The 23,316-nt window shown below is 46.0% G+C and overlaps 2 protein-coding genes across 7 annotated transcripts in view; both read right to left on the bottom strand.

The window, feature by feature from the left end:
- The window catches only part of LOC100542571 (zinc finger protein OZF-like), a 1,148,434-nt gene that overhangs the window by 191,509 nt on the left and 933,609 nt on the right, over window positions 1–23,316 (bottom strand). The window lies entirely within an intron of this gene.
- Window positions 7,844–23,316, bottom strand: part of IQSEC3 (IQ motif and Sec7 domain ArfGEF 3) — a 55,281-nt gene continuing 39,808 nt past the window's right edge. For 2 of the 5 annotated variants that reach the window (XM_010714260.2, XM_010714255.2), the window contains 9 exons: window positions 19,144–19,266; window positions 18,354–18,520; window positions 16,227–16,366; window positions 15,400–15,525; window positions 14,185–14,284; window positions 11,965–12,126; window positions 11,105–11,197; window positions 10,647–10,690; window positions 7,844–8,420 (listed from right to left, as the gene is read on the bottom strand). In XM_010714260.2, the coding sequence (XP_010712562.1) occupies window positions 7,983–8,420; window positions 10,647–10,690; window positions 11,105–11,197; window positions 11,965–12,126; window positions 14,185–14,284; window positions 15,400–15,525; window positions 16,227–16,366; window positions 18,354–18,520; window positions 19,144–19,266 (1,393 nt within the window). In that variant the 3' untranslated portion in view covers window positions 7,844–7,982. Of the gene's footprint in view, window positions 8,421–10,483; window positions 10,564–10,646; window positions 10,691–11,104; window positions 11,198–11,964; window positions 12,127–14,184; window positions 14,285–15,399; window positions 15,526–16,226; window positions 16,367–18,353; window positions 18,521–19,143; window positions 19,267–23,316 lie in introns of all 5 variants that reach the window. The other 3 variants (XM_010714277.2, XM_010714269.2, XM_019612423.1) reach the window with 3 other exon arrangements.

The following is a 23,316-nucleotide window of genomic DNA, read 5'->3' as shown; positions in this document are numbered from 1 at the left end:
GCCCCAGCCCTCTCCAAGCAGTGCATGCTCCCTTCCCTCCACTTTTCCTCAGGCGCCTTCCTTCGCCACATTGGCGTCAGATCCATCTGAAATGTTAGCAAGCTGCTGTTTGCTTTTTTTCCTTGGCATCTCTACTGCCTTTCCCTCTGCTAATTGCTGCAGCAGTGCCTCTTCTAGGGCAGGCTGACAGATGGCCAGGGTTTATCTTTGAACAAGCCATTTAATAAGTGCTCCTGCTTTTCCCTTGCACATTTCTTTCCCAGCCACATGTCCTGGGCTGTTGCTCAGGCTGTCCTTTTCACTGGGGATGCCAGGAGATATGGCAGAGGCTGAAGGTTGACGTCAGATCCCAGGGGTCACTAGGCTGAAGAGCTGGGAGGCAGAGAGAGCCTGTGGGCCCCCACTGGCTCTTGTGGCAATGTCCAAGAAAATTTGCTGATGATACTAAACTGGGAGATTCTGCACCAGAGGGCTGAGGACATGGAACAGGCTGCCCAGGGCAGTGGGCACAGCCCCAAGCTGCTGGAATTCAAGAGGCTTTGGGACACCATTCTCAGACAGAGAGGGTTGGATTTTGGATTGTGCTGTGAGGAGCCAGGAGTTGGACTTGATGGTCCTTATGGGTCCCTTCCAACTCAGAAGATTCTGTTGGGGATGAGTGGCAGCAGGATGGTGACACAGGGAATGAGCATGGCAATGCAAGAGGTGGGCGCAGGGAGAAAGCCCTGCATGGCAAGCAGGAGATGGGGCATTCATCCTTCCTGTGGCTGGCACTGTCTGAATCCCATCTGGTCAACTCTGCAAGCACTCAGCCCGAGGTTGTGAGCATTTGAGGTAGAGGAGAGCTGAAGCTTTCTGTAATGGGTGGAAGTAGAAAGGTGTATGTCTATTATCAGGATAGACACATCTTAGAGAGACACTTGAAGTGTTTTTACCACTAGTTTTGTCCCTTGAGTCCTCTGGACACTTCCACTCCCTTTTTTTGAAATGAAGTTGGTACTGGCTGGGAGGATCTTCCCTTAGGTGCAGGAGGGCTGAGGGAGACAGAAGGGCTGGAACACAGCATCGCACAGCTTAAGGCCCCACTCCACATGCTTGAGAAGTCCAGCTCATGGGGTGTATGGATTAAGGCCAAATCCACAGCTTTTAACCTCAGCTGCACTCATTAGTTGAGGAAAGATGCTCCAAGACCACCCAAGTGTGATACAGCTCCTGAACTGACGGAATCACACAGCCCAGATTGCCAAGTAGGCTTCATTCTTGAGGAAGCATCTTATATCCAGCTGTCTTAGGTAGGGCAGCAGTGTGAGTATGGCTCTTGCTGCACTCAGGATCTGGCAGTGACTCTACAGAGGGACACCTCTCTCTTGGCAGCTGTGGTGAAAAGAAACATGAACCTTCAGGGAACTGTGGAGATGACTGTGACCAGCTGTTTCCAGATCCCCTGAAACCCCAGCACAACTTTCCAGAATCTCCCAGGCATTGTAGAAAGGGGCCTATCGTGTCCCGTACACAACAGTGGTACTACAGCCTCTGTCTCTGATAAGAAACTGTGATGTGGCAGTTTTGGGCTTGGGACAATGCTCCTGCTGCCTACTGCTCCTGCAGGGCCCCTGTGTCTGTGTTGGCCTTGGGACGAGACTCTGACCCAGGGCAGGACACAGCAGGGCATGCAATGCTAAGGTCAGTGGCACTTCTCCTACACCACACTTGATGGGGCAGGGTGGGACCTGCTAATAGGAAGCACTGGAGGGATGTGTTTAATTTAAAGTCCATCCTGAAAGCATCAGAGAAAAGCGCTTCTCAGAATTCTCTGTGGAAAAGAGTGGCATATACTGATCAGCTCTGAATGCACTAGGGCTATGTTGTTTGTATACTATGTAGACGATGTAATATATATTGTCTATATAGCTGTACAGATGCAGTATGACAGTTGTGGTGGATGCTTTTTGGGTTGTAAACTCTTTGTATTGGCACTGCCTGTGTGTGCCTACACACTATCCATGGCAAAGGATCTGGCCATCTTCTTATTAACAATAGCTAGTGTATGCGCAGCAGAGTAAGGTAGGAGTATAACACATATAGACAATCTGTTTTTATTGCTTTCGTCTTTACAGCCAGGTGTGTGATCTAAACATCAGGCAGAAACTTCTCCAGATAATTTCCTGTTTCAAAACATCTTAGAAAGTGGATGTGTTTGGGATGGACCGATAGATAATACATCTGTGGCACACAAAAACAGAAATGGAAGCCTCTGAATCCCTGGGAATTCCTATCCGTGTCTCAGGGACTTCTGCCCTCCCAAGTGTTTCACCAAAGGCCTGTGGATCTGAGGGATTCTTTGAAACCAGCAAAGAATGTGCAGTCCACAGACTGCTTCCTCAGCAGGTGCAGTCCAACCCCAGCTGCTAAAATGTGGGCTGCTGTCCCCCACCCGCTGCAGAAGAGAGCTTCTTCATGTGCACATGTTTGTCTCTGATCATCTCTCATCCCTGTGCACAGCTTCACAGAGGTTGGTTTCATTAACCCCGGGGTGATGCTTTCTGTAAATATGCGTGCATATCTGATTTGCATGGAAAATGTCATTTTCCCTACATGTCCCTCATCCAAATGTTAGTCGAGCCTGAGCCTATGTAACTCACAAAGTGTGCTGTGACGGTAACTGCAGCCCACACAGCTGTCCTGCTCGGGCAGAGCATGGCTGCACACGTCTGACATTTTGTACGGTGTGTTCAGCCGCACGGATAGCAGAGGTGCCTACACATGATCTGCCATATAGTCTTACATGTTGGCAGATGGTGTGTGCATTAACGCGCGGTGTGTGCTGATGTCTCTGGGTGAATGAGTTTCTCTGCAGCCAGCTGGCGTACAACACATGCACTGGCACACGCGGCGCGCAAAGTTGCTCTCCTTGCTGCAGCATGCACACACAGCAGCACGGCGCGTGGGCTCCTTCCCCGGCGTGCACTGTGGGCGGAGAGACTGGGACCGGCCCTGCTGCATGCCAGCAAGGTGCAAGGGAAGGAGCTGCAGCATGTAGGGCTCGGCCTTTCACCCTCCTGCTTTCCTCTCTGCCTCACCACATGGGTGAATTGCACATTGGACAAGATTATTTCTCCCTGGTTTCCTCTGGATCTGGTCCTCTGTGGGGCCCCAAGCATGAAGCTAACTGATGAAAACTCGGCAGTGGCCACACAGGGCTGTCCCTGAGGCCAGCAGGAAGCCGTGATGCTCAGCAGCCCTTGGGAGCACAGCCCTGGTGTGTCAGCCATGCGCCTGCGCACACCGACGGAGCCCGGGGACACGGGAGGGGGCCGAGGCAAAGAAGACATTGGAGCACAAGTGACATATCTCAATATAATTTCTAAAACTCTATTATAATCGAACAGATAAAATACCTCTGATCTATTTCTGTTGGTTTGTTACAAAATAGCCATTTGGACTCTTAGCTAGGTGTGACCACACCACTTTCCCCAAAGGAAGCTTTTCTCAGTGATATTTACAGCAGAAAACAGGTACAGACAGGTGCTTTCAACAGCCTACACACAGGTAACACGTCTGTTGTTAACTTTGTTTTTTTTTTAAAGACACATTCAGATGGGGCGGTGACTAGTGCTGAAGAGCTGGGTGACTCTGAAGCTGCTGTCCCCAGCATGGCTGTGGGGAGCAGGCAGGACGCGGACAGCTCGAGCTCAAAACACAGTCCTGGAGCCCATGTGGGCACAGTGAGGCAGCAGTGGGGGAGGCAAGACCTGCTCAGCAGCTCTCATTTCAAAGCAGAGACTCTCCCAAGTAGCAGCTTGCTGGATATAGGACTCGTATTTGTTTCAGAAACCTCACCAACACATGCAGGTAGTTGCAGGTTAAGCCTTCTGAAAAACATACAACCAAACTCTTCCAGCTCAGAGGCCCTCGAACGCTTCCAAATCTGGCAGTACTTTTTGTGAAGAAGATTGAGTATTGGTGAAAAGCTGCTTGTGGACCATGCTCACAACTTTCATCTACAGCAATGTGTGAAAACACAAGCAGTGCTTTGCAGGTCTTGCAGAAAACAATAACTGCTGCTACCACAGTGGCCCAGTCTATAGCATTAAAAGCACAACAGCAGCAGACAAACACTGCATTTAACCCAGCTTGTTTGTGCTAAGCCTGATCCTACTGCCAGATTTTTCCCACCCCTTTGTTTGTGCTATAAACAAATCAATTTCACTGGACCTGCACCAGCATGAGCAAGAGAGAATCATGACAGTGATGGTTTGCATAACACAGCTGTGAGACCTCCCTAACACCTTGCTCTGTTCCACCTTCCAGCAGAGCCACCTTCCTGCCTGGCCAATGAGCACCAGACTCTTGCTGCAGAATGCTCTATACTGGCTTTCTCCTTTCTCCTCCCCTCCTTTTTTTTTTATATATATATAGAAGGATGAGAACTCAGCAGCAAAAAGCCACCATTCTTTAGGATTGATCTAATCTCTGCAGCGGCTTCTTGCCTGGTCCCACCACCTGAAGAGTTCTGCCAGCTTCACCATCAGGATCACTGCAGCCAACAGTTGGTGATTCTTTGGTGAGCTGCAGTGCACGTTTTGTCCTTCATGAGGCTGTCACTGACAGGCTCGTTCTTGCCTGTGTCCGGTCAGCAGTTAGTTTGTGTGCAAGGGTGTCTACTCACAGCACTACAGCTACACTGCATCTGTGTCTTGCACTTGCATTTCGGAGGGCTGTGGAAGCAGACAACACAATAGATCAGATGAGGTGCCGACATGCTTTAAAGTGCTTGTCATCCTTCTAGACCAACCTTCAAAGGAAAAACAATCCGTATTTTGAAGTGAAGTCCGAAGGGCTCAGCTACACAGTAGAACTTAGGGCAACCTATTTCACCTGACCCTGAAATGAAGTGTTTTGGTATCTCTGTGGCCAATCCCAACAGAAGATGCGAGAAGACAGCAAAGGTTATCTCTGCTTCTCTGCCCAAAGCTGGAGGCCAGCAGTAGCCTTTGCAGGGTCAGGAAAGCGGATCCGTCTTGCCCTGAGAGACGGTTGTGCCGCAGGTATTTTGGCACTTCAGTTAATTCACGTCTGCCCTTCAACCAGCATTACGGAGGGAGTCTCATGGAAGCTTCCTTCCTTCTTTTTTTACATTCTTGTTGCTTTCCCAATCAATTATTAAAGCAGCAAATCTCTCTTGTAGGAACTTCATAGATGTTATAAATATTTTATCCCAAAAAATTATTTCATCGAATACCTTAAGGTTTTTGTTGTTGTCACTTCGTGTTAAATGTCAAGTAAAGCCTAATTTATTTAACACACACATGCACGCACACATACAGACCTGCAGTGGTTCATTGCACTCTGGGAAAAAAATGAACTGAGTACTGCCATTCCTCTCAGGCAAAGAAGTGACTGCTGGGATTGGATACCCCCTTGTACCTCAGCAGGAAGCAGAATATGGCAGCCACACACTGTGCTGGCCAGCCAGGGACAAATGCCACACGTAATGACCTGAGTGATCTTTTCCAACATCTGTGATTCTATGATTTGGTGATTCTGTAAGCTTTCCCATGAAGCTGCAGGTGGGTTGGGTGAGATTACAGCTGCTGTGTCATGGCATAGTGCCACCTGGGATGCATCCAGCAGCAGACCAGGGCAGCCATGTCTCACAGCTGGATGCAGTCTGAGGGACTGAGCCCTGCCTGGAGCCATGTGCCCATAAAGAGGGCAAGGACCTTACAAGGGATTGGCTCAGAAAGGTGAAGCATCTTTGTTGTCCCTGGAGGCTGGGTAGGAGAAAGCTTTTCTGGTCTGAAGGGAAACTGAACTTCTACTCAGTGCTTTCTAACAGATCTTTCCGTCTTCTGCTTCCACGGGCCTCCCTGAGGCTATGCCTGTTTGTTCCCGATCAGTACACGTGTTACTGCATGTAAAAGCATCAGTCTGGTGCCCAGCTCCGGAGAACTAAGTAAACAACCAAGACAGGTCTGTTGGCAGATCTGGGTGTAGGGGTCAGGCTCAGAAACTAGCAGACCTGGAGCTGAGCAGGCCCCTGCCCTGGAGGACTGGCCAGCACAGGGCAGCCTTCACCACAGCCCCTCCCTGTTTACTTAACCCCAGCTGGGCATATGCCCAGGTCACATAAATGAATTCTTTCATCTGAGCGTTTCAGCAGAGCCAAGGGACATCCAAGGAGCACTGGCAGAGGGCAGGCCCTAATGCATTCTTTCACTGGTAATAAGCCCCAGAGGTGAGAATCCTGGAGTATTGCTGCTGTGTAGATTTTAGCATACAAAGAAAAAAATGTATTTCCTGCACGTCTTCACCATCCCTTTTCCCTGATACTTTGCACATCCATACTACTGCCAACACTCCTCACCCCTCTTCACCCAACCAACAGCCAGTGCTCATTCCTCAACCTCATTCAGGAAAGAAGACCATTTCTTTCTTTCCATCTTAAAATGAAAATAAGGGCCCTAAAAGGCGTACTGTCCTATTTTAAAATCCTAAAGTTGATCTTCTTAAGCCTCGAAGGAAGATAGAATGAGTGAGTGAAACCAAAGCCTTTAAGCTAATTAATACCTTCCCCTCCCTGCTGCTCAAACAGATTTTTTTTCTTCTAAAAATACAGCCATAGCTCATTTTTAATGCTGTCTTCTTTCACATCAATGTCCTCAATAAAGAAGAGAAGCTGAGCTGTCATCTCTATCTCAAGATCTTCCCCTCCCCTCACTTTGAAGCTGGGACAGAGAGGAAGATTGGAGAAGGGGCCTTGGTGTGCAGCTTTCCTATGGGAATGGCTGAGAGAGGCAATGGCATAGCCAGGCAAGGGATACAGATGGCAGCTCATGTGAGTGGGCTACATAAAACCTTTTCACCTTAACATTGGAGGAAGAGCCCAAGTGAAGGAACCATCCACCCCAGGAGGTGAACATAACACTTAGATTTGCTTTCAGAATGTATAAAAGCAGATGGGAAGGAAACACAAAACCAGCTAGAATGAGAAAAGCAGAGGTGGGTCTGTTTCATGCTAGAAAAGACAATCGTGTGTGTGTGTGTGTGTTTTGAGGTGGGAGGCCACCTCTTGGTGCCATCTCTTTGGAAAACTGCTCATCCATCCCAGGGGAGATCCCTGGGCTTAATCTCTCCCTTCTGCTCTCTCAGAACTGCTTAGTGTTTCCTTTAGTAAGCATGCGCCATACATACTCTACCATACAGGTGTATTTACACATGATGTGGTCTGCTAGGTCTCAGCAGAGGTCTCTGGTACAATGCTCCAACATAACAGAAACAAAAAGTTTTGGTGTTCAGAGTGAGGCCATCTTTGCGTTGTACTGCAGCTTAGGACAGTCTCTCCTCCTCTCAAGTTCTCTTCCATTCTTGCGCTCCCTCGCCTGGAACCAGCTGCTGCAAGGAGATAATATTTGAAGAGCGATGAGGAGAAAGCATGGCAAGTGGAACAGGCTCTCAGCTCCAGCTTAGCAGGCAGCAGCAGTGGTGGCAGGGGGAAGTCCACCCCTGGGAGTGCCCCAGCATCTTTCCTTGGCACGGGTGAGTCAGTTTCTCTCTGAGGCTGGCGAAGTTTCAGGGTGGGTATAAACCTATGGCCAGGTAAATGCAAGGCAGGGAAGAAGATCAAGGAGTAGCAAACGGAAGACACAGTGCCTAGAAAGCAGCAGGTCATCAAGCCTCTCAGGAACAGGGCAGCAAAGTGCTACGTGGGGATGGCATGAGCACAGGAGGCCAGCAGGGCTGGCAGGGTGTAAGGATACGTAAGCGTGTAGGTTGGCAGGTTCTATAGATGGCTCTTCATGATTAGCATCATCTTGAGGGAGACAGGGTAAGAGTTAGCTTCTTTTTTTTTTTTTTTCTTTTCTTTTTCTTTTACTAAAAAATAAATCACAAACTAGATCTCTGTAGGCAGAAAGGGTCCCAGGGAGGCGATGGGGCTGGGAAGCGGGGGAGTCTGTGCTGTTCTGGTGCTGGTGGTGTGGCTACACGAGGCTCCGCGAGCCACTGGAGTACCTGCGCCTCTGAAGCAGGGAGCTGGGGGGGCAATACTGGTGGGGGTGGTTGTAGGGAGGAGGTGGAGGTGGCAGGGGAGGTTGATGGACCAGCTTCATGGGGGTCCCGGGGAGCCCACTGCCCACACCGCGCCAGGGAGTGGAGGTGCAGGAATCAGAGGTGACGTAGCGTGTCAGAGTCTGGTTGAGGGCCGGCTCCATTCGAGCGAGGCACGGCTTGTCCAAGACAATGACTTTGACAATCTGCTGGCACTGTACAAGTGTCCCCGCCGAGGCGGGGTGCGAGGGCACCAGTGCTGTCTCCAGCCGCTCCCGTGGCATGTTAAGACGCATGCTGGGCTGCATTCCACTCTCGGGCCCCAGGGCGGAGTTGTGCTGGTACGTTTGAAGCCTGTTGTGAATTGACACCTATTTTAGAAACAGTCAAAGAAGCATTAAATGTTACAAGACTTTTCCCATCTGCTGCTACTGGCTGCCCTGAACCCCCGCCACCAGTCAGCCTCACATGCATCGAACCCTCCCCTCTTGAAAAAACAGAACAGGCACAAGCCCTGGCTGCATCCCTCTCCCCCAGCAGCCCCATCATCTTATCTAGGCCTTAGTGCCTCTATCCTTTCCGTTGCATCAAAGGCAGCAGGGCTGGTGTTCCCAAATGCAGTGCAACTTTGATTATCCAAACAGCATAGGGAACGCAAATCAACTCAGTGAGTGGAGGCATCCATAAATTCTTGTGATAATGAATAGACCTCAGCGGTCATGCCTTTGTCCCCAGCGGCAGAACGAGGGGACAAAAGGGACAACTGGGTAGCAAGGTTTCAGATAATCGAGGTTGTACATTTCTGCAAAAATGATGGTAGCTGAATCTAAGATAGAGAGAGAGAGAGACTCGAGCCTTTCCCAGCTCCCTGCCTTTCCGAGTATGAAGGTACACCACATGACTGGCTAATCTGTTTACAAAGGAAAAAAACAGAAATCTGACATACTCTAGCAAAAGGCAGCTCCCTCTGATCCATTTGATGGTTTGTCAGTGAAAGGAAATGATTTTCAAAAAAGAAAAAAGAAAGAAAAAAAAAATGCCCGTCTAGCTCATACAATGATAAAAGAAATTCATGATGAAATGGCAGCAGATTAGATAATCTCAAAGAAATGGAAATGCTCCTCTGCTGGCAGAGTATTACGTGGGCAATGGGAAGGGGGGGGGAAGGAGGAGGTCATCAGGGTCCCCACAGAGAGATGCTGACAATAGAGTCACTCAAAAAAGAGAACTCACTGAAACCAGCTTAAAAAGGGAGCTGGTCTGGACTAGAGATCCTTGAGGGGGAAGCACAGCAGTAAAATGGTGCTTCCTGGATGGTGACTGAAGTCATAGTTCCTCCTGGCAAGGACATGGGCTGATGGAGTCACCAGAGCACAGCAAGGCTGCTGTTGAATGTCAGTCAAATGACAAATCCTGACAAATCCAAATACTACTGCTTGATGGCTGGCACAGCACTTCCAGCAAGGCAGGGGTACAGATGGGCAAATTGGGCAATGGGGGTGCCCTGATGGTCTGTATGTTAGACAGCAGAGCCAGCAACCATGGAGGAGGAGCTGTGGAATGACCAAGCTTCCCACCATGCTGGAACAAGGATGAGCTGTTTGTCCCTACCCAAGCATGGAGGTTGTTCAGGCCCACTGTGCAGCAGGACTGTGCCAGTATTTATTCAGGCAGTGAAACATACCTTTGGAAAAACTGGTCGTTGGGCCATGAAGTGCTAGTGACATTAAAATATACGGAAGCCATTCTCCACAAGAAAACACAATGCCCAAAAGAAATTGGAAGTTGGCTGGGAGAGGTACCTTGTCCAGATAGTGGGTGTCTGCAGGGAAATGGGTGTTCTTCAAAGAACATCAGTGACACCCACTCCCCACAGAGAAGCTGAACTCCTCAAACAAATATACTACGACAAGAAGGGAAAGAAGTGCCCTGGAAAAGGGCAAATTCAGGAAAATGGAGATATTCCAGACATGGAAAATGTAGGTAGTAAGTAAGATTTTCAGAGTGAAGACAGCATTTTTCTGTTTTCTTACAGGCAGCAGGAGCATGGGTGTCTGTGAAGAAACAGGCAACCCATGGGTGCTAGACATCCCTGTAAAGATAGAAGCATAAAGGACAGCCAAGCTCCCTATCTAGGAAGGTGAAGCTCTGGGAAAAGTCTCTGATATAAAAAGGCCATGCTTAATCCCCTTCAAGGGATGGAGAGACAGCTGCAGAGATTATGCAGGAAAGCTGGGCTGCAGGGGAATTTGCATGTGATGCTGCATGGAGTTAGCATGTCAGGGAAGTCTTTAGTGGGGTTCTCAGCCTCCCCATAAGCAGTGGGGTGGGTTAGTCTACAGCGTTTGGGAGCTTGGTCCATGAGGGATGTTACAGTTATAAAAACGGATTGAAAATGCTTTGAAGTTTAGTTTGGATTTGAAAGTTGTATTACCCGTCCTAGCAGTAACTTTTAATTGTATCTCTGGAAATTGGTAAAATTGTCAGTCTGGCTGGGGAGGCATTGATTAATACCTGAGAAAAGAAACAACAGAGAATGTGAGAAGAGCTGAAGTGAGAGAGAATTACTTACCTCAGCTGCTCCGCACTCTACTTACCTCCACTGTGCTGTCCGAGACCTTCTCCCCCAAATCCTTCTTGCCTTTAATATAAAAGAAAAGATCTCACTCGTGAGGTCTGTTTCTCAAGTCAAGAGCTGGCCCACGTAGGGTGGACTGGAAAGCTTTAGGAAGAGGTACAGGGCTCAGTAGGACTCAAGATAAATGGAATTTCTCTTTCAATCCATCAGTTGCATGGCGGTAAATGGGAGACCCTTTTGGGGTCTTGATGTTGAAGTGAAGATGAGTAGCCACTCATCAACGCACTTGTTTTTGGCTGGCACAAAACATAAAGCTTCTACAAAACTCAGAACACAAAGCTCCTACAAAGGAGCTGGCTTTGCAGAAGTGGCAGAAAATACTCTAGAGGAAATATATAGTGCCGTTACTGTGTTGCTTTAGTCTGAGGAAGGAAAAGTGGGCTGTGCTCATTCAAGAGAAGTTGGCTGACTCTTTACCTGTTGGTGAGCTCTGCTTGGACTGTGGTTCTATCTGGGCTCCATTGCTCCGTAGTGAGAGAGTCTTTGCCCCTTGCTGCTTCTCCAGCTCCCCTGCAAGATAGACATGTGGCAGTGAGTGATAAGAGAGACAAAGGGAAGAACCAGGGTATACTGAAGGACTAAAGTGGGAAGTCAGCAAGAATTAATGTAAAATATGACAAGAATCTGTCAAGAAAGGAAGGAGAGAGGAACAGCTAAGAGAGAAACAAAAACTGGAGAGGATTTGATATATGGAGGACCTTACATAAGATCTCTGTGTATGACTTGCATTTATAAAGACTAGGTTACTGCTGCACAAAAGGGGTACCTTCTGAGCTACTTGGGCTTGTCAGTTTATACATGGGAACATCATTAAAGTCTACTTGGACCTTACTCTGTGTAAGACAGGCCCCAGAATGACATGGTACAGACTGCTTTTCTCCCAGATGTCCCTGGAGTGAGAGGACAATTCTGCTAAGACTATAATGTACCCTGTACTTCCTAGATATCTACGGATAGTATTTGCATACTCAGAGTGTATGAGATGGAGAAGTCTTCTGGGTCTGATAGTCTACGCTTCTCTACTTCAGTCTGCTGTCTCATACACTCTAATTGATAAGGACCATAAATAGTTCTTCCCTTTCTCCTGCTGGTGAGTGCTCACAAAACCTGGCTGCTTTTTTACTCTATTAGTGAACGTAAGAACAGTCCTGGAAAGACTTCTACAACTCATCCTCTTTGTCACTCTTCCTGAAGAACCCACTGCTTTTACATTTTCTCCCTTGCATACACATGGAGTATGATGGCATCAGAGTCTGAATTGTGTGAGAGGTCCTTACATTCAATACGTATCTGCTCCAGCTCTGTCACTTCTGCTATTGACTCTTTCAGATCTTCCACAAATTTCTGCATTTCCTCGGCTCCCAGAGCACAGAAGTGCAGTACCTGTTTCTTTTCTGAGCCCGAAACTGGAGTCACCAGTGTGATGCCATGAGGGTAATCTGTGAATAAGATGTGTCAAAATAATAGAGAGGCATTAGGGTTTCTTGCTGGAGAAGTCTGCTTTCCTGTTTTTCCAGGACAGACAATTTCAGTCCAGAGGAACTTAGGAGTTTGTCACACTGCAAATTGTGAGAATCTGCAGCATTGCAGCACTCCAAGAAAACAGAATGGCCAAGGTCCAGCAGTAAGGCAAGTTACCACCACTACTATAGTGGTGCCATAGTCAAAAACCTCTAGACCTTCATTACAGTTAATGTAATGTCAACGCTAAGAACCTGAGCACAGAGATGAGACTATAAAGCCCTCCTGAATCTGCAGAGGAGTTAACAGTATATATGATGCCAACAATACTTTTTCTCCTTTGGGACTTGCAGCCTGAGAAGTTGGCTCCTGGACTCAGAGCCATTAATATCCTCAGATACAGGACTTCTCTTCAGTCTCTACTTCCACCAGCAGGGAACATAGCTGCAGTGTCAGCACAGCATGGGTAGGGAACTCATCATGCTATGCAGAGAGTGCGGTAAAGATATAAGGGTGTGGGTTTGCAGGTCTCCACTTAGTAGTCTCCAAAAGGCAAAACACTGTCAGAAATGAAAATGAAAAGAAATGCCCCAAGAATGAAAAGAGCACAACAAAAGGCTTTATGATTTAAAGATCAGGATGTGTGCATGGAGGAGGTGGCTGCAGATTCAACCAACATAAGCTGGAGAAAAAAGGTATGCAGAGAACTTCTTAAGCTTGTGACTGGACTTTCTCTGTCTTTTAGTCATTGAAAAGTGGTTTCTGTCTCTTTTCTCCCTCCCCCTCTCCTTTGTCTACATTTAGTTTCTTTCTTCTCCTGTCATGCTTTCTCTTCTCTACTGTATGCCTGCCTTCTCCATGCTCTTCATTAGCAATCTTTACCAAACAAGTCAAAGACCAACCTGCTGTTTTCTGCCATCCCTTAGCTCCCTCTGTTTGTGTTCTAGTTCCCTTTCCCCACCCCGTGTCTTGTCTCATTTGTTAAGATCACAAGTTTTTTTAGACATCTGCTTTTCTGTCTCTGCAGAGTATACATAAAAGGACGCCTTTGCCAACGCTCCAGGATAGTCATCATACCCCTGAAAGTAGATCGCAGCTCCAACAATGTGTCCTGGGAATGCCCAGTTATAAATGGCTCCTTTGTACATTCAGAAATGTGAAAAGCACTGTGTGCTGTGGAGGGTAGGAAATTGAGATGATGACCCACACTGTCCATAGGGCAGAGCAAGGATGTAAGGAACTCAGTGTAGCCTCAGTATTGCTACAGTGTTCCTTCCTTGCATCATATTCTGCTGGTGCTCACAAAACCCTCTGTAGGCATAAACCATGCTTGCCTGAGACCACTGTGCATCCCCTTTGCCTTTGCCAGCAGGAAGCCTGCCTGTTTCTGGAATTCCTCCACCACACAACCAGCTTCAATCATGACACATCATGGCTCTATTCCCAGACCATCAAGGTCAGGCTGACTAGGGCTGGATTCTCGCCATGCTTTGGTGGGTGCTGTTCCAAGGGCTCTGCTTCAATCTCAGGAATCTCAGCACAGCACAGCATATCATACTGCAGGAAGGCAGCAGCAGCAGCACCTGGGTTTTTATCAGTGTCAAAGGTAGAGGCGGGTATTGTGATTTTGGATGCAAGTGGAGAGGGGCTAAAAGCAACAGCTGCAGTTTTGTCAGTGAGGTTCCCCTACTGTTGGCTCCTGAGAGCTAAGTGACGTGCACCTTAGGATCAGTTACCTCATTCCTCCAGATTAGTGCCCTCCCTGTCACTGTGACAAGTCAACTCACTTCAGTGAACTTAAGGTCAGCCCTTCTGCCCATGTTTAAACCAAGAGAGAGATCAGAAGCCTCTTCTCATCACACTGTATACTTGCACAGTAGTGTCCTCAGCACCAAGCCTGTTTTTTCTCCCCTCTCATTTTAACCCTGATAGAATCCCTACTCTGAAGAAAGATCTCACTGGGCTATGCAGCCTCCTCCTTTCTTCTCCTTTTTCATGCCAAACCCCTTCAGGCAACCAAGGAAAATCAGACTTACATTCATTCTCAAAGAGATGGAACTGCATGCCCAGCAGGCCAACAGACTTGCAAAATGTGTAGGTCGAGGAGCTTTTCTTCTTGGGGCAAAGCTTGAGGATCTGTTAGAGGAACAGAAACATCATTGGGTAGGGTGCTGGTGAACAGTGAAGCAAGAACAATACAAACTACTCAAAGCACAAAAGAAAAAGATTTTTACAAGCTCTGTTAATTGTACATGGGATGAAAACTTGGTGACTGACAGACTCTTAGTCCAGAAAACTGTCTGGCATGCTGTACTTGAAGCACTTTGAAATTCTGTATGTGTAGCCTTGGGCTCCCTCAGGTTCTGTTCCCCAGGAATACTAGGGATGATTTTTGGATGCCCATATTTCTGACTTTGCAAGGATAATTATTTCCACGAAATATCCTAGGTCTGGGAACCAGAGTACGTGTGCATGCTGTGTTGCCCTTCCTCCCTCAGTACTAGTCTTCATAGATCTGATTAATCACAAGGGATGGAGGGCTAGCAAGGAATAGACCTTCTCCCCAGGTTCACAAATGGTTGCAGAGGAATGGGCAGGGAAAGTTCTCTTCTCCTCTGGGACAAAATGGCTTGGCTTTGGCCTTATTTTTGCAACATCCACAGTTTCCTTTTGCCATTAAACTCAGGCATTTTTCACCTAAAACAGAATATCCTTCCTGGCTGCATCCTCTTTGTCTCAACAAACCTGTGTTCACCCTTGTAACTGCTGAACTCAGCTGCAAGATCCCTTGGGCAGGACACTTTTAAGTATTGTATGCATTTCAGGCTCCAGTAGGTAGCACCTACTTTTCTGCAGCCTCTGCAATAGTAAAAGGTAGTGGTTTTAATGTACCTGGCAGGAAACTTTTAAAGTACATAGGAGTGCTCTGCCTACCATCGTACAAACAGCTAAATAAGTGTACTTCACTCTCATAAAATGAACCTCCCTGGTAGCAAAGGGATGAGAGATAGCAATGACATTACTTGGCTGTGGGACATGACAGTTTGTCTTTTCAAGGGTCAGAGGAGTTTTAGGTTTGGTATGTTGTTAACAGGGAAGGATCCAGAGCTGTGTCTTGCAGTGTTGATGGATCAGGAGATGGTCTGTCCCTAGGACGGGGGAAATTGATGTTGTGGACTGCTTTTATATTTCTTTACAGACTCTCAGGCTAGTTTTATCACTGCAGTGCCTAAATGCCAAAGCATACTCACCACTAGCAGGTCATTGAAGAGAAAAACTTCCCTCTGGTGAGCTGCCTGCTTCTGCACTTTGTTCACATCAGTCACTTCATACAAGCGGCTGCAGCAGACCAATCGGCGATGGGGCACAGAGAGAACCTGCAGAAGATCCACGAGAGTGTGTGGGAGTTATGAGAAGATGCCAGTAAGGCTCACCAGCACTCTTAACTTACACAACCCTGCCAGGTGACAGTGGCACAAGAAGGTTCTGCCCACTCTGCCTACTCTTATCATTTCCTCATGACCATTCCTCACCATCAATCATCCTGTTGGTCCCATAAGAGAGAGAGCCTTCATGACTTGGATAGATCAGGGGAATAGAACAATCTGTAGGCAAGCCACTTGTTCACATCCTATCTTCATGTACCCCTCTCTGCAAGTCACCGAGTAACTTCTCAGCCCACTGGACTGCCCATGCTCTTCCTGGGCAGTGTCTGCATTTGAGGGTCTTGTAACCTTCCCTATTACTTTGCCTTTCATATCCTACAACCTCAAAAGGCCTAAACATTCAGAGCACTGCAGAGCTATCACTGAAGTATTGGCAGGCAGGATCTGCACTGGCAAGCAGGACCTCCAATGAGAGGTACTATTGCACTGGATAAAGCAAACTCTGGCCAAGTAAATTCCAAAGAATTAAGAAACAACGAGATAGCAAGTGAGAATGTGTTTGGAGAAAAATGCAAGCAGGGGAAGCATTATGAAAGAAGAGGATTAGAGAGGAAAATGGCAGAAAAGGGGGACAGTGATGGAGATGGGTGTGAAAAGGGTAAGTAGGTGCCGGCAGGGTTATGGGTGCTCACCGTTTTCATTCCAACTATGGACTTCTCCACCTTGGTGACATATGTCACATGGTCCTCATTGGATTTTAGTTCTTTCTGCTGGATCCTCTCGTAGATCCCTACCACCAGCTCCCGTGGGATGTCAGCACCATCATCCACTCCTGCAAAACACAGAAAATGTTGAGCAGACTAGGCAGAGAGAAAAGGAAAGAACTGTCATCCCTGACAGGCAGCTACTACCTCAGTGCGATGTTGAGAAGACAGAAAGGAAATAGATTTTTTTTGTTGTTGTTTTAGAGTGTTTTCTTTCTTGGTCTAGCACACAGAATGCACCAGCAGCAGAGACAGTCGCATCTAAGACCAAAGCTGAAGATTTCATTATTCCATTGCTCTGCATGGTGGCTTCTTTCCATATGTTCCCTAAGGTTTTATAGCCACAATTTCACATTCATATTCCTTGGGCCATTCAGTAGCAACCCCTGCATTGATCTCATATTATTAGAAGTGCTAGGCGTAGTGAATATCTGCAATGCGATCCAGCTGCTCCTCCTGCCAATGCAAGCCTCAGATCTCCTATTTACTTGGTAACCTTCAACATTTTCTTCTGTGATGTCTCCTACACATAATACTTCCTTGCTATTCTATCTGTGATTTCTCTGTCTGGGGTTTGTCCCCCTCCTTGTTTGTATTTGCTTAGCTAATTCTCCAAATTTTGTTATTTGACCCTTGAAGAGCCTGGCAGAAAAGTTCTCCTTCCCTCTCCCCTGAACCAAACACCACAAATCAAATTGCCAGCCCTTCCTCCTACACTGAATTCCTTCAATCATGTTACATTGGTTTTCTCTGCTTTCCCTCCTGCTCCCTGGTCTGAGGCTAACTATGCTGCTGCTGGGGAATTGCCCAGGAATGGAGAGGCATTGTCCTCTTCTGGCTCCCTTCTTCATGACCTTGCAAACATTGCCTGAATTCTGTGTCTTTTATTAAACACAGGCCAGCGAAGCTCCTGGCCCATGTGTTGGGCTGAAGGTGAGTCTGGACTGAACTGTCTCCCTTTGTCTGCAGCTTGGTCCTCATGCTGGCTAAATTTGTTGTGATGTGAATTGATGGTGAAAATTAACATTAATAAATAAAAAAGAAAGAAAGACCTTTTGAGTTAGTTCAATCTGCCACGATACTGAAGGGATTGATGGCAGAAAATAACTTGAAAGAGGGTCTCGCTGTCACATTACTGCACTCCGAAGTGGATGGGGAAGGTGTAAGAGGCTGGGACAACACTGTCTGAACAGCCATAAGGACAAGAACACAAGTTACAGCAGTCCACAGCAGTTCAAACTCTAGATGAAGATTTACACTGGGAAAACTCTGAAAGAACTTAACCTGAATTGCAGATGTGCAACAAGAAACACTTGGAAGATGACTGACCTAGGAGTGAGCATGGCTGGGAAATCGGACTTTGTCTAGACATTGTGTCAAAAAGGCAAAACAATACTAAGCTGCGTTAACACATCTGAAAATGAGGAGGAGGCGGTGATTCTACATAGGAGCATGTTGTGACCACATCTGAAGAAATGCTTTTAACAACCTATTACTGAGATAAGGAAGGACCTTGAAAAGTAGAAGAAAATTGATTTGGGGAACTGATGTATTAGAAATTGCTAAGAGGTAATACATGCATGAACTCTGTCAGGCTTACAATTACTGCAAGCAATTGCAAGCAATTAAGAAAAAGAAGATTTAGCCTGAGTAGAAGAAAAATTTGCTTGTATATTTAAAGCAACAAGGAGGGAAAGGGCTTGTTTAACATAATCGAACAGGGTTTAGGAAGGATGGAGATGAACAGCAGAAAAATGTAATACAATGGACTACTTCCAAACAGTGAGAACCATTAAAAGATGAAACCATCTCTCAAGGAAAATTGTTAGTTTGTGAAAAGGCTGGGCAGCTTTCTGCAGAGAACTAAGCAAAGATCTTCCCCTTCCCCAGCAAGGTAGAGGACATTTCAAAGCACTCTCCTCCAAATCTGGCTTACAGAGAGTACCGGAAGTCCTGGAGAAAGGCAGCTTTGCTAAATTTTTGCTGCCTTCACCTGGGCAGGATTTAGAGAAGCAGGAGGACATAAAAAAAAAAAAAGCCCAGTGGGATGCTCACCTCTCAGATTGCGAATGAAGTCCTCCAGCATCATCTTCCTGTCAGGCTTGATGTTGGGGCTGTACATGTCCGTGTTGAGGAGGATGATTGCAAAGGCCAAGATGAAGATGGTGTCTGGGTTGTGAAACTGCTGGACCACATCTGGATTACACATGCAGTACCTCTGGCTGCAGCAGGAGGGATGCACATACTTAACATAGAACATTGGAGTCCTCTGCTCAACTGTAGCAATGACCTCCTCATGCATGGATCAAATTCCTCCTTCCACTCCAGCTCCCACACAAAAGAGAAGGAACTGCTAGAACTCTGAAGGACAGTTTACCCACCAACAGCTGAAACTGGCCACTAAAACTTCAGCTTTCTTGTCCTCAGGAGCCAAAAGAGCAAATGACAGTGGACAGACTACCCAACCTGGGTCACTATGCAGTAGTAATATTGGTATCTACTCCAGTCTGTATTTCTAAAGATTCCTCTGGATGGAACAAGGGAACAACCCAGCACCCTTGCAAGCCCCAGTGCTGCTTTTCCTGTCAGTCATCAATGAACAAGGAGTCCCTTGCTGGAAAATATGGCTGGACTCACTCTGACCCTTTGTGCCCTTCATGCCACTGAACATCCATCAAGGATGTGGCTCTGTGGTGGCAGTGGAACAGAGGACTTCCACAACCAGCTTTTTTAGAAGGGGAGTCCCTGGTCAGTCATTCCATTCCTGCTGCATGTTTTCTGCCTTGGGTGTTCTCTCTGCTTCCAGCCAGTTGCAGCAGTGTGGCCACAGGGCTCTCTTTCTTACCTGAAAGCTTCAATTAGCCGCTCGACCTTCTGTGCCTCCCCCTGCACACGGATGTGAGCCTGGAATTTCCGCAGCGCTTCATCCAGCTCCATGCCCGAGAAGTCCATCTCATCCACCACGCAGCTGTGGGAAGTGGACACAGCCTTTGTCAGCACCTTCTCCTGGGCACAATGCCAGACTGGCTCCTTCAGTATGGTGCCCAGGCTGAGTTTCCAAGGGAGATACCATGGAACAGGCCGATAACCCTGTGTTTTTGTTGATATTTTCTGTATCTGTACAGTTATATAGACAACTATAATGATATAGATATTTAAACTCCTATATACCAATATGAATACAGATATAAATCCATCTATTTTGGCCTCTTTTATCGTCTGGCAATAATACTTCACACACTGTCCATTCCTAACTGCCTCCCAAAATGTGCACTTGTTCACCACCCATTTATCCATCCTTCTCTGATCTGCATTCACTGTACTCATCCTCTCCTCACCTTCCATTCAGTCAAGCACGTATCCACATTTGCAACCCAGATTTTCTTCTCCACTCTTCACTCCTACCCAGATGCTGCAGCAAAAATATTCGCTACATTTGTAAAGACCAGAGGCCACTCAAAGAAAATGTGAAATGGAAGCTCTTGTACAGAATGGGGATCTACCCTCTTGCTTCTCATTTATATTCTCATCTTACAGAAGTCCTACTGCTAATCTCAGAAGTCTGCTACAGTCATTCTTTCTGTCTTCATAGTTAAATCCTCAAGTTCTTATTGTTACTGAATGATATTTTGATCTGCATTTGCAATGACAATACCTTATCTATGTGGTTTCAGCACATTTTGTTAGCAGACTCCTACCATCTGTGTTCAGGTCTTTGCTGCAAACATCCATCAAAAGGCCAGGCTCAGGAAACTTTCCTCATAACCTCCTTTAAGTCCATCTTCTTATTTCAGCAGAGTACGTTGGCAGTAATGTCTGCATCATCTGCTTCCCCATTTATGATTCCTTTATTAATATCTTTCTCTTCTACACTCAACTAACCATTTCTCATGTCAAATACTTTGCTGAAGTTTAGAATTATCTTCTGTATGTTCCTTGTCTAGAAAACCAATTATTTATCAAAGAAAGATAGAATTAATCTATTCTCCACTGGTGCTAGTACGTACCATTTACCTTCTTGTCTATTATTTTTTCCCACAAATGAATTCTCAAATCTGACATCATATCTGAAAGACGAAGAAATTCACAGGTGCCAAAATTCCATTTTCTTTAAAGTCTTCCTTAAATGCAAAATTACTAGCTTGCTAATATTCAGTAAAATTGCACCACCTGGACATCACAGATGTATTAAAAATTCAGTGACTTCACATTTTCTGCTTCCATACCCTTCGAGTGCTAATTCTATCTTTTATCCTGTTTATCTCATCTTTTGTATTACATTTGGTTTGACTTTCTCTTGTAAAGGGTAAACTGATCCCAAATTTAGGGCTGGGAAGAAATTTTTCAAAAGACAGGTCATCTGAGAATGCACAAGAAATGTAGAGAATGAGGCATGAGGCAAGTAAATTAAAGGGAGAGGGGATTAGCTTCCTTCTGTATTCTTCCAATTTCTAGGATCATCTGGAAATTTCACCAAACATGCTTTTGCTAATAAAAACATATGCTGTCATCAGATTCTTCTGCTTTCTTTCTGTGATATCCTACATATTTTGCTATTACTCTTTTCTATAGTTCTGCAGTTTGCTGTAGGCTGTTGGGTAGTATTTTGTGAACTAAGCTGTTGAATGTCACAACAGCAGACTTGCTAGAACAAAAAAGTATTGCGTGAATGTCTCAGATGGGTAAGATTCAAATGCTCAGATAGCTCTTTTCCTTCTTGCATTCCCCTGTCGATTCAAGAGCTGAAATATCATTGCTTAACTGGAATGACAACCACAGAACACCTTACCAAAAGCTCTGTCTGAACTTAGGGTGTTCAGAGTGTTCGGTATCTTCTATGGAGCAGCTATAATCTCAAACCAGAAACATGGACTCCTTCTTCACACAAAGTCCAGGTAATCAAAGCATAGGAACAACTAGTCAAGAGCAAGGGCAGAGAATCAATGGGGCCACTCTCACAGGAAATCTTACACAAAAACTTCATTTTCCTCTCCAAGAAGTGGACTGCAGAAACACTTGCAAATTGATTCTGGCAGCAGTGAAAACTCTCTCTACTGCCCCTTTCCTTTGTTATTCTTATTTTTCTCATACTTGCATTCACTTGTCCCTTGGGTTGACATCAAGGCATTCTGCTTCTTGGAATTTGTCTTTGATAGTATGAAAAATTTTTCTCTGGTTAGTCATTATTGTGTTCACAGCTGCAAACATCTCTGTAGTTGGACTTCTGTTATTATTTTTTAATCTTTTCTGATACATGATGTTTCTCAGCATTGACTGCGATGATTTTGTTATTACTATCTGCTTCCAGACATGTGAAAGCAAGAGTCCTTGCACATACCTTTAAGACCTGCTGAGGTCATCCTAGTACACCAATCTACCATCATTAAATTGTATCTTTTCCTTCCTCCCTCACTGATAAATCCTTCCCCTTCTACACAGTATGGTCTAACACATCTTTTCTTTCAAGTCTGAATCACAAATAATAAAGTCAGTGCTCTTGTCTCATAGGACAAGCAGGGCAAGTCAGTTTTTTATAGTTATTTTCAAATTCAAGCAGGTAGAATCATTTCCACACCTTTGCTTCATTCACTTTAATGTCAACATCATCTTTTCAGACCACCCTTCTGCTGCCATCTGTCACACAGCAACAAAGTGTAATGGAATACTGGGGGAAGGTTCGACCTCTACTGCCATACCACCAACATCTGCCTCTGCCGTCATGGGCCAACAGAATAAAATAGGAGGCATTACTTTCAAGCAGCCCTCTTATTGTTGATATTGCCCATTCAACTAATCAGAAAAGATTCCCAACATCTGCCACACAATCTACATCCCCTTGCTGGAAAAAGGACATAGTCAGTAATGCATCAAGCTAATAGAGACTCTGAAATTATTCTTAGGTTGTACTAAAGGACAGAGCAAGATGAAAATTCTGAGATTAGATTCTGTAACGTTTTTGGGAAGACAAGACCAGGAACTGCATAGGACTAGTTGAAGAACAGCCTATTTGTAAAAGAACATATGACCAGTAGCACAACGCAAGCCCAAAAACAGAGTAGCAGCTTGGAAACCTAAAACTGTAGGTCATTTCTGAGGCTTGTTCCTGAGCTGGATAGGCAAAGCTGAAATGAGCAGCAGGATTCATCACTTTTACATTTTATATGTCATGGGCCCTCCCATGCTCTCAGGGCAAAGGAGGGACAAAGGATGCATGGGATCCAGGGCAGCGTGAGGGAACCACGCTCTAAGCTTGGTTAGCTCTAAGAAGGCTCAGGGAGAATCTGATTGTTGACTACAGCTGCCTACTGGGAGCATGGGAGATGAAGCCTGGTGCTTCACTGGTGCTCAGTGGTAGAAGGTTGAGAAGCATCAAACTCATGCTGGAACATGGACAACTTCCAGTTAGGCAAAAGGAAAAGACTGCCACCATGAGGGTGCTCAGACATGGAACCAGTGCCGAGAAAGGCTGGAGGTCTCCATCCTCCCCAGGGTATTCAAATTTAAATAAGCTTGATTGAATGAATCAAACTCACAGAACCAACAATCAATTCTCTAAATGTGTCATCTGCACTACCGGCCTTCTCAAAATGGTATCAGCCAAAGGAAATCTATGAATTAGATGAGCGATTACACCTGCCCCCATTAGTCCACTGAACAGCTTAAAGCTTAACAGTTGGTTCTACCTCCTGCATCTGTACAAGGCATGAAAGCAAAAAACTGGAAACAACCAGGAAAAAGGGACACAGTGGGATCACCTGGTACCATGTTAGCATAGGTGCAGAAAGCCATCACCGGAAATATGAGTACAACTGGCTTAGCTCTTTGTTCAACAACAGTCTGTACATTTTCTTGGCACATCATTTGTAGTTTAATCACTGTACAGGAAACAAGCATCTCCCTTTCCTATCCACCTAATGTTACAATATGAACACTTTCATGTTGCTAAAAGTGCATAGGGGTTAATTGATGGGGGACAGCCACCTACATAGTTTTGCCTCTTTTCCTGAGCCCTCTTTTC

Source organism: Meleagris gallopavo, chromosome 1, assembly GCF_000146605.3.
Source record: "Meleagris gallopavo isolate NT-WF06-2002-E0010 breed Aviagen turkey brand Nicholas breeding stock chromosome 1, Turkey_5.1, whole genome shotgun sequence".
NCBI classification, from domain to species: Eukaryota; Metazoa; Chordata; class Aves; order Galliformes; family Phasianidae; genus Meleagris; species Meleagris gallopavo.
The sequence above is the reverse complement of the archived record's forward strand: the minus strand, read 5'-3'. Positions and strand labels throughout refer to the sequence as shown.